The 10,486-nt window shown below is 66.5% G+C and overlaps 2 protein-coding genes across 2 annotated transcripts in view; both read left to right on the top strand.

Annotated features, from left to right (window-relative positions):
• RAE1 (ribonucleic acid export 1) overlaps positions 1–4,827 on the top strand; it is a 15,036-nt gene extending 10,209 nt beyond the window's left edge. The window contains exons 9-12 of the mRNA XM_004686910.2: positions 2,208–2,314; positions 2,397–2,472; positions 2,936–3,130; positions 4,477–4,827. Coding sequence (XP_004686967.1) covers positions 2,208–2,314; positions 2,397–2,472; positions 2,936–3,130; positions 4,477–4,563 — 465 coding nt within the window. The 3' untranslated portion in view covers positions 4,564–4,827. The remainder of the gene's footprint in view (positions 1–2,207; positions 2,315–2,396; positions 2,473–2,935; positions 3,131–4,476) is intronic.
• A 642-nt stretch (positions 4,828–5,469) lies between these two features.
• RBM38 (RNA binding motif protein 38) overlaps positions 5,470–10,486 on the top strand; it is a 53,417-nt gene continuing 48,400 nt past the window's right edge. The window contains exons 1-2 of the mRNA XM_012728138.1: positions 5,470–5,650; positions 7,873–8,105. Of these exons, the coding sequence (XP_012583592.1) occupies positions 5,470–5,650; positions 7,873–8,105 (414 nt within the window). The remainder of the gene's footprint in view (positions 5,651–7,872; positions 8,106–10,486) is intronic.

Genomic DNA, 10,486 nt, shown 5'->3' on the forward strand with positions numbered 1-10,486 from the left:
CGGGCCTGCTGGCTGGGGCCAGACTCCCGGGGGACCAGTGCTGTGGGTGCCGCCCCCGCTCGGGGCCCTCGCCCCTGGCAGGCCCTGGCACTTCCTTCCGGGTGCTCCTCAGGCCTGTGGCAGAGAAGCCTCACTCCGCCCCTCGTGCGGCCGCGCCCTCCCTCAGCAGTCGGCCTCGAGTGCCCTCGCGGCCTCCTGGGCCTGCCCACTCTCAGCTTCTCCATGCGGCATCTGTCCCCGTTACGGCCCTGAGCTGGGCTTTCAGCGGCGATTCCGGCTGCCTTGTCGGTGACCCCCCGGGATGTGCCGCCTCCCATCCGTGGGGCGCCTCTCACCACTGTCCTCGTGGTCATTGCGGCCTTGGTTCTGTGGTGTCAGCTCCTGGCCCAGCTCCCTGCTTGCCGCTTCATCTCCTCGGCTGGTTCTCGCTGGAAGTTGAGGTTCCCCAGGTCTCTGCCTCCGCCTCAGCCCAGTCTCACGTCTCCTGCACGGCGGTGGCTCCCTGCGCTGGGGCGGTGCAGCCGGATCCCGCAGGCCTCACCTCTGCTCCCCATGAGGACACCAGCGCCTGGCATCCTCCATGTGTCTCGATGTCCCGCTCAGCAGTGTCCCAGCGAGAGCACCAAACTGTGTGCTCGGGGCTGTCTCCGGCACGCACCTTTGCTCACAGTTAGCCCTCGGGCAGGGGCTTGAAAACCCGAGTGTAAGTTCCGCTTTGGCCCCTCCATCCTCGGGTCCCCGTCTCAGACTCAGCCAGCGGACACGGGCAGCTGCATCACGGATGCAAAGCCCCACGTGGGAAAACCGGCAAGTACCTGGGCCACGCAGCTCAGGCCCACGGGCAGGGCCGTCCACTCTGCCTTGGCCGTGTCGGCTAGAACATAAACCAGCGGGGGCAGGCTGTCCCCGGCGCTGGAGCTGCCCCAGGTCGTCGTATATTGGGCCACCGAGTGGCCCCGCCTGCCGCCTGCCCTCCTGCCCCTGCCACGCCTTCCTGGCGCTCTGGGCTGTCCCGGCGCCTCCGTCCGCAGGCCGCGTCAGACCAGAACCCTGCTGCGTGCAGGCCACTCTGCTGCTAGCCGGGCGGGGTCTGTCCTCTACCCCCCTTGCCCCGCACATCCAGACGGCTCTGCTGGTCTCTGCGGCCAGTCCCTCCGCCGCCCCGCCAGGTGCTCTGCTGGCGGCAGCTCTGACGGCCACGGCCCGCCGACAGCCGTGATGCCTCGTTTCTAGACGCCACCTTGCCGATCCACTTCACTTCCGCCGCCCTGGGCCAGGCACCGGCCTCACGGCGTCCCGGGGTGCTGTTGGCCTTTGCCCAGGGCCACTGTGCGGCTTTGTCGTGGTGGGGAGCGCCCCCGAGTCGGGCAGCTCCCGGTCTGTGCCTGACCAGCCGGCGCAGCACCGCGCGGCCGCACCTCTGAGCACGCGGCGGCTCTGTCTCCTTGTCCTGTCACAGAAGTAGTGAACTTGCTGGTAAACCAGAAGTTGGCCCAGAAAGAGCTCACACGCCGTCTTCGTTTCCTCGGGGCTTGCGGGTGTCCTCACAGAAACCTTCACCGCGGGCGGTTCACCCTGCCCCCCCCAGCCGCGGGACCTTGCGAACGCAGCCGCTCGGGTGTCCGGCTGGGTGGGGGGTCCTCTGGGTTCCACAGGGACGAAGAGGCTGTGAGAACCCGGACGCGCCGCCCTACTCTGTGCCCACGAGGCTGGGCCCGGGTTGTTTCTAGGGATCTTCTCTGGCGTCCCCGAGACCCTTGTGGGAGCTCCGGACTGCTGCACACACACCTTCCGAACGCGAGGGGCAGGATCAGCTGCCCCTCTTGACCCTGTGCCCTGTAATCACCAGGTGCACCCTCTTTCCGTGATGGGGGCTGAGCCTCAGAAACAAGGTGGCGTGCAGGAGGGAGGGCGCCCACCTCAGCGGAGGGTCTGCCGGCAGAGGCCACATCTTCCTCTCCGCCGGGGGGTGGGCCGGCGGCCCCAGGCGAGACGCTGGAGGGAGCTGTTGGCCTCCCGGAGGCAGGGAGGAGCCAGGGGCCTGCAGAGGCCGAGGGCCGGAGGTGCTGACGTTGGAGAGGGCGCTCGGTGCCGGACGGGCCTGCGGCCCCTCTGGCCCAGGAGGCAGGAGCCGCTCTCCGCCGCTTTACCTGGCTGTGCGCTGTGGGTGGGCCACGTCGTGACGCTGTGTGTTCTCTCCAAACCAGCACCGATGCGTGGCCATTTTTAAAGACAAGCAGAACAAGCCGACTGGCTTTGCCCTGGGGAGCATCGAGGGGAGAGTCGCCATCCACTACATCAACCCCCCGAACCCGTAAGTGGCACCGAGGAGCTTGTACACTTTCACTCGAGACCTTTTGGGAAAGGGGAAGCCTAACGGGGTCTCTGCTTTCCAGTGCCAAAGATAACTTTACCTTCAAGTGCCATCGCTCCAACGGGACCAACACCTCAGCCCCTCAGGACATCTACGCGGTATGTTTTCGACTTAGGCTTGAGCGCGCCCCTAGAAACCAGACGGGGAGGCGGCGGCTGAGTCTCTGCGGGGCTCGGCCGGGGCTGTCGCGCTCGGAGCCCGGGGGCTGCTGCCGTGGGCGTCTGTTGCCCGTTTTCGTGCACACGGGGCTCTTCATCCTCTTGCTGGCGCGAGCTTGGGGCTTGGGCTGAGCCTCCAGTGTGGCCGCGTGTCAGCTGGTGCGGGCAGCTGAAACCGAGACTGCCGTGTGCGGAGAGAGCGGGGTGTTCTGGGCTGCTCGGCAGCTCGGACGCGTGCTCGTAGTCGGGGACGGGAAGCCCGCTGGCCTCTCCCGCGACCTGCGGGCCGAGCACTCTGGCGCGGCGCCAGCTGGCCTGCTGTTGCCCAGCAGACCCCCGGGCGCTGTGCGGAGCCTGATGTCTCCCTCCCGCTCCCGCCTCCCCTGTGGTCTCCGTGCTGCAGGTGAACGGCATCGCGTTCCACCCTGTGCACGGCACCCTCGCCACCGTGGGGTCGGACGGCAGGTTCAGCTTTTGGGACAAAGACGCCAGAACAAAACTGAAGACCTCGGAGCAGCTGGACCAGCCGATTTCGGCCTGCTGCTTCAATCACAATGGCAACATCTTCGCCTACGCCTCCAGCTACGACTGGTCCAAGGTGAGGGTGCGCCCGCGGGCCGGCCCCGCCGGAGCTGCCGTCTGCCGGCCAGCCGCCCGGCCGTGGCGGGGAGCAGGGACTCGGTGGCCGCCCTGTGCGGGGACCCCACGCAGCCGCCCCGTGCTGAGGTAGAGGCCGGCACTTGGCGCGCTGTGGGCGCCGTCCGCGCACCTGCCTGCGCCCGTGCGTCCGCTCTTGAGCCCCTGAGCGGCCTCCCCTCCCTCAGGAGCCTTCTGGAGCGCGGCCGTGGCGCGTTGAAGGCTGCCTTCTGGTCGGCTTCAGTGTCTCGCCGCCCCCCACACCCCACACCGACCTGCTCTCTGCCCCAGCTGAGCCTGCACTTTCTGGAGGCTTCTGTGAATGGAGCCGCACATGTAGACACACCTGCTCTTCTTACCTGCCTCCTCGCACTCCGGTTCAGAACCGCTTCACCCGTGGTGTGTGTCCCGTCGCGGTGAGACAGGTCGTGCGTGCGGGTCGGGCCCCGCCGGGACCCTCTGCAGGGCGTCACGGCTCAGCGCAAGGGCCTGCGTGGCTTTGAGTCCTCAGATCGCCCAGCTGCAGGCTTGGTGCCGCTTCCGGCGGGGATGCTCCAGTCTGTCGATTTCCCGTTGTTCCTTAACTTCCGTGAGACGTGCCTGCAGGCCGTCGCTGTCCGCTCGCTGTCCGCAAGCGCGCGGCTCGCCATCTAGAGCCCTGAGGGTCAGCACTGAGTAGAGCATCTGGCCCCATCCCCCCGGCAAGGCCTAGCGTGAAGCATGGCGGGAGAACGGGAGCAGCTCCCGGCGCCTGTCCCAGGCCTTCCCGTCACCAGAGGCTCCCCTCACCTCCACTCGCTGCTTCCTGACAGTCTTTCCCGTCCGGCCTGGTCCTCCCAGCTGCCGCTCCTGCTCCCTGTGGGTCAGAGCGACGTCCGCAGCCCTTCCCTCCGGCCTGCCGTGGCCAGCCGGCCGCCCCCACTGCACGGCAGCCCGGCGGGTCTGGCTGCCTCGGCCCGCCCCGCACTGGCACCGCCATGCCCTCGTCTCCTCGCGGGCATCGGGCCCTGCCCTGGGGCGCTGGCCATCATCGGGGCTCGGGGGGCCGGGGGGGCTAATGGGAGTGTAGCGCTGACTGGCCACTGCGCGTCGCCCTGCACGGCCCGAGCCCGCCACCCACTCGGCACCGGCTCCCACCTTTCTCTGAGGACTAGAGGTTTGACTCAGCGCTTGACTTTCGTTTCTGCCCGTTGACTTTTACTTGTTTCCCCCAGGGCTAATCTCCAGACACCTGGCACAGTACGTGGTATTTAAAAATGCAAACTGCTGCCCCCTAGTAATAAACGATTGGGGTTTTCTTCCTCCTAGGGACATGAATTTTATAACCCTCAAAAGAAAAATTACATTTTCCTGCGCAACGCTGCTGAGGAGCTGAAGCCCCGGAACAAGAAGTAGTGGCCTCGGGCCTCGGGCGCCCCGAGTGTCCCACTCGCCTGTATCTGTACGAACTCGGGCCCCGGCTGCGGGTCGTCCGCCCTGGCCGTCAGGTCTCCCGCCGGGGCAGCCGTCCGGCCGCTGCTGCAGCTCTCACCGGGAGGACGTCACTCTGGAGCCGGAGCCTTGGGGCCGCGGCTGGCAGCGCCCCTGGCCCTGCACGCGTGGGTGGGGACTCCTGGGGCGCTGTACTGTTATTTTGTAATAAAATATTTTGAAGATGGCTGCGCGGCCTCCTCGGTCCGCTCCCTGGCTCCGGCCAGCGCGCCCGCCGCCTGTCACCGTCGAGGGATTTGAGTTGGGGTTTCAGACGCCCTTTGGGGAGTGTGCAGAGGGCAGCCGGGGGTCACCGCTGCCGCCGGCGTGACTGGCCGCAGCCCCGCCACGCGCAGGCGGACACTTGTGGGTGTCTGCATCTTGTCACACGGGGTGTGACCACGTTCCCGGAGACACGGGCGCAGGTGCGCACGCTCAGGGCCCACCCGCCTGTGCGGTCCCCGTCGAGGGGCTGCTGGCCGAGCCTGCCCTCCCATCGTGGGGGTGGGGGCGCCATCGGTCACGCCGGGGGCCCTGGGGGGGAGCAAAGTGTGCCCAGCTCGCCGGGGCTTCCCCGGAGCCCAGCGACACCCAGGACACCCTGCTGCAGTGACGGGCGGGGGCCCCCCCCCCCCCCCCGCCCCTGCCCGCTCCACACTGCCGAGGATGAGGCCCCGCGCCCCAGGGCGGCCTCAGGCACAGCCGCCAGCCCTTCCATGACCGTCCCCGTGCTCCCCCAGTGGGTCGGCCACACTAGCGGCGGCCTCTGAGGTGCCTGAGCCACGTCGCGCAGACGCCCACGTTGGCCTCCAGACCCAGCCCCGCCCCTGCATGGGCGGCTACCGCCGCCCCACCGCGCAGGTGCAGTGGGAGACATTGAAAGTGGCAGTGGACAAGGGCCGCGTGCTGTCGGGTGAAACCCGCAGAGGTTTCCTGTGGCTGGCGACGGCCGGCCCCGTCTTGGCTGGCCGCAGGGGCGGCTCCTTTTGCGAGGGACTCTCCCGCTGCGGGGGTGGGGGGTGGGGGAGCGGGGTGGCTGCGGCGACGAGGCGCCCCAGGGGAGCTTCCCCAGGAGGTTGCCCTGCTCCGTGCGGCCAGCAGGTGGCGTGGCGAGTTGGTGCGGAGCTCAGGTTCAACTCCGCCCACTTGAACTTCTTTAAAGAAAGGAAAAGTGGGGCCTCCTGGGCCTGGGCTAGAGGCTCAGCGCCATCACCCCTGTATCTGACTGCATCCCCGGCCAGGGAGGGACCCGCAGGGCCGGCAGAGCTCTCCGGTGTCCCCGCTGCCCCTCAGCAGGTGTTTCAGTGGATCCACCTGTTCTGCTCCCCACTCTGTCTCTGGGGAATCCTCTCACTCCCGCGCCTCTGGCCTGCACCCCAGTTCTTGTATGGAAAGAAAAAGAAAAGAAAGAAAGGTGCTGGCTCTCAGTGGTTGTTACTAAGCTCGAAACAGCGGATTGCGCTATCTGTTATCCTGCCAGAAGGATATTCTTAAAAATTGTACACTTTGGGCCCTCCCTGGTGGCCGGCGGTTACAGCGCAGCACTGAGAAGCTACAGCCACTTGAGCACGAGTTCAACCCCCGCCTGCCCCGAGGTGACCACAGGGCCAGCAGACCTCCCCTGACCGCCCGCTGCCCCCCCTCAGCGGTGCGCTGCTCAGTCAGCTGTCCCGCTCCCCACGCTGCTCTGGTGAAGCCTCTCACCCCCCGCACCGCTGGCCTGTGCCCCAGTTCTGTGTGCATACATAAATCTTTGGAAAAACACACACACACCCACACCCCTTTATCTTTACAAAGATTGATGGCTCCTTGGGAGAAGCTGAAGCGCCCGCGTGGCTGAGGTCTGTGGCGGTTTAACCCGCAGGTGGGTATGGGCAGGCGGTGCCGAAGCGGCGCGGCCTGGAGCGGGGTCGGGTCGGAGCGCGCCCTCCATCCTTCCCTCCTTCCCGCGGTCACCTCGGCCTGCCGTGGAGGGGCGGCCAGCAAGCGCACGGAGCCCGTCCGCGGGCCCTGGGGCAAACGGCCTGCCCAGAGGCTGCGTGGGAGCTGTGAGTGCAAAACGCGCAGACTGCAGAGCTTCACACCAGGGGCGGACACCGACTGTCCGGTCGCGTGCACCTCGAAACAGTGGCTCCAGGCGCATCTCACCTGCCCAAACGCTGCAGATTTGGCTCCTGGGGATGCTGCTCACACTGGCAGCTCCCCCACGCGCCCCCACCCCCGCCGCCCCCCTCCCCCGTCTGCTGGGGCAGCGCTGTCTGTCACTCAGCCTTGCACGCCCCCCCCCAGCCTCCCACAGGGGCCGATTGCAGCCGAAAATGTATTTTGCTCATCTATGGCTGAACTAGCTTGGCCGCGTCCAACTTAGAAGGCGCGATCATTTCTTGGCACGCCTCCAGCACCAAGGCATCCGCTAGAACATTTCCAGCCATGGCCCTTCGGCTGCGGCGCGCAGTTGGTGGGTTTCTGCGCCGGACTGGAGCAGCTCCCCAGCCCCAGAGCTGCTTCAGGTTCCCTGGCGCCCAGCCCAGCCCAGCTGCAGTGGCCGGAAAGGGAGTGCCTGGGGAGGCCTGGCCACCGGACTCTGCAGGCTCCCCGAAGTGGGGTGGCCCCCTTCCCCTCCCCCCAAGCCCCCCACCCTGTGCCCCTCAGAAGAGGGCTGGGGAGCTGGGCGCAGCCTGGCATGTTTATCTGGCAGCTGCGCGCTCTGTGGGGGTGCGGGGACCCCTGCGTCCACATGCGGAAACTTTGAGGCAAGGCCCGGCTATTTCCACAGTAAAAGCACAATTTGCCTGCCTGCTTCGAACCTAAGTTGCCCCTAAAAGCTACCAGGTCGGTCGGCAGGGCGGCTCTCAGCAGAGGAAGTGGAGGACCTTGAGGAGCCTGGCAGGGCCCTCAGCTCCCTGCACCCCCATTCCCCACAGCTGCCTGGGACGCCTCCCTCCCATCCCCCCATCCCCTCTCTTCCTGAAAGAAGCAGCCCAGGAAGCTTCAGGGCCCTCAGCCCCAACCCTGGCGGGTTACCGGCACATCCCGCCACTAGGGGACCCCCTCAAGGACCCCAGGGCGGGGCGGGACCCTCTCCTTGGCCTCCCACCTCTTTGCCACTTGGGACTTGGAGTCACAGCCCCTCCCCATCAGAGGGAGGCCGCAGCAGCGGCCTGTGCCCGGCTTTGTGAGAGCCTCCGCCATCCTCCCAGATTTCGTGTTGACCCTGACCTTCCCCGCGCCCAGGAAGCACCTGCCATGGAGGCCGGCTCCTGGAGGAGGCCAGTCGAGCTCTGACGGGTCTGGCTGGCCTCCCGCTGGGGTCAGGGAGGAAGGACATGAGGGAGCGAGGCCGCCCTGGCCCAGCCCTGCTCACGCCTCCATCTTGGACCTCCGGCCTCCAGGACGTCCTTTCCCGCCAGTCCCCGTCTGGACCCAGCTGCCGGCGACGGTGCTCCGGTGGCCGCTTGTCCGCAGCGGTGACACTCCCGTGTGGCACTATGGGAACCTTCGTTGCCAGGCTCCCCGGCGGCTGGTCTGGCTGCTGGGCAGGGTCCCCGACCAGCTCCCCAGGAAGCCCCACTGCTGTCCACTGTGTGCTGCCGAGCTCCAGGGGTCACGTGGCCCCGGGCAGCAGGACACAGCCCCGGTCACAGCACCTGCCCACCGGGGAAAGCTCTGGCTGTCACCGTGGGAAACCCAACGGGCACAGGAGCACTCACAGACGTGTTTTCCTTACAAAGCAAGGCCCGGCACACTGCCCCTCCCCCTCAGCCCTGTGCCATGCTCTGCCGGGCACAGCAGAGTATGCAGCCACACCTCCTGCTAGGTGACACTCATTCCTTAAGTTGCGGCGACAAAGTGTCTGTCGACACGATGGGGTATCCCGCGGGTTTAGTGATCAGGGCTGTGTCAGAGCGGGCGGCCCTGGCCTCCTGGCCACAAAATGGCTACCACGGCTCCAGTCATCCCACTCGTGTTCGAGGCAGAAAGAATCATGAGGCAACTGCATCAGCTACCACTCTTGCAGCAAAAAGCTGATGTGTTCAAGAAAACCCAATAGATGTCCACGTAGGGTCACTAAGCTCTCTGAGGCCCCCCAACCCGGTCTTCAAAACGGGAGACAGAGCCACAGTGAAGAATAAAATGGGGAAGACAAATGGAATCGCAGGCTGGCCAGACATCTACTGTCCTCGGCAGCCTTGGGGGACCGCTCTTTGCCTCAGCCTGAAACCAAGCAAGCTGTGGGAGAAAGGAGGTGGCCTAGGAGCTCACCCCAGAAATTAACAACCGCAGGATATGACTCAGAAGCAGACTCACAGGGGCAAAACAACACGAACAGGATTTATTTACAGGGCGAGAGCTCAGTGGGGGCGAGTGCATTGACAGGCTGGACTGTGGCCATGCCGTGTCCACTCCACAAGGTCTGTGATCCAGAGACCAGAGTCCAAGCAGTAGCCGTGCGTGGAAAACCAGGTCCAGCCTGCCACGTCCAGGCTGGAGCCGGTCACACACATGGAGGAAGAAGAGCCCTGATCAGACTGGCCTCCGGGACGGGTCATGTGGGGCAGCAGCCCGGAGACCCCAGGCGGAGCCCGGCCCTAGTGTGGCAAGGTGGAGCCCAGCCGTGGGAGCATGCAAATCCCGGGCCCAGCCTCAGGGCACTCGGCCCCTAGCAGCGGTCTGGGACACGGTCCCCGCTGTTCCCTGCCACCAGGAGCTAAGGCCACCGGCTGGGGGTGGGGGTGGCAGTGGCTAAAGGAGAGGGGCTGGGAGCCCCAAGCTGGCATTGCACCCCTGGGCTCTACTTGTGTGGGAGGGAGCGGGCCCACGAGGCTGACTCCCCAGCTGCGCCCTGCCTCTGGGCCTCGAGAGCTGGCGGCTACTCCCCCTGGCACCAGCCCAGGCCCGGCCGGGCTCTAACACCGTCCAGCGCAGGTCTCTCCTCACCCTTCTTGCACCCTGCTCAGCCCCTGCCTAGAAAAATGTGCCTGAATATAAATCAGTATTTACCTGTTGTCTCTACTTCTAAACTGTAATCGGGAGCAGGGGAGCATGTTCGCTTCCCACCTGCAGGACGGGAGGTGGGGGGGAACCCCCTCACCCCACCCCGGCCTGGCCCCAATGGGTTGTCGATAAGTGCTGCGTGGATGGCTGATCCTCGCACGTGGGGATGGAGGGCAGCGGCGGGCCCAGAGGCCGGCATGTGGGGCCGGCCCCACATCTAGTTTAAAGATAATGGGATCTCGTCAGGTCACGGTCCAAGTGACTTGGCCCCTCCCAGTCCCAGGGGGCAGCGCTTCCGGCCCTCGGCCCTCGAGCAAGTGCAGGAGAGGTTCCTGCCCGGCGGCAGCCACGGTCCTCGACCGCCGCCGACAGTCTGCAGTCGGCTTCCTGCATCCATCAGGTGGATGGTTTCGGGCGGGCCAGGGCGGAGCCAGGCCGGGGAGGCTGGGCCAGGCTGGGGAGGCTGGGCCGGGGCGGGGCCGGGCCGGGGAGGCTGGGCCAGATCGGGGAAGCCTGGCGGGGGAGGCCCGGCGGCCAGGGAGGTTGACCTGAGGTCGTTCGGCGGGGCAGTCGCCACCTTCCCTGGCCTCTAGGGGAAATCTATGTCACACTGGAAAGTTTTCAAAGGTGCTTTGAAAGTAGGTGTCTGCGCTCTCCTCGGCGCGTTCCATCTAGCATTCACTCGACAAACAGCCCCCCAGACCCTCTGCCCTGGGACAAAGGGCAGGTCGTACCCCAGCAGGGACTGGCCGTAGTGGATGCCTGGAAGGCGCAGGACGGGGGAGGGGCCGGGAAAGTGCCCCCCGCGGGCTTCCTGAAGACTTGGGGCTCCGTTGGAGTCTGGGGCGACGGG

This window comes from Condylura cristata, unplaced genomic scaffold (genome assembly GCF_000260355.1).
Source record: "Condylura cristata isolate star-nosed mole 26May11 unplaced genomic scaffold, ConCri1.0 scaffold00022, whole genome shotgun sequence".
Taxonomy (NCBI): domain Eukaryota; kingdom Metazoa; phylum Chordata; class Mammalia; order Eulipotyphla; family Talpidae; genus Condylura; species Condylura cristata.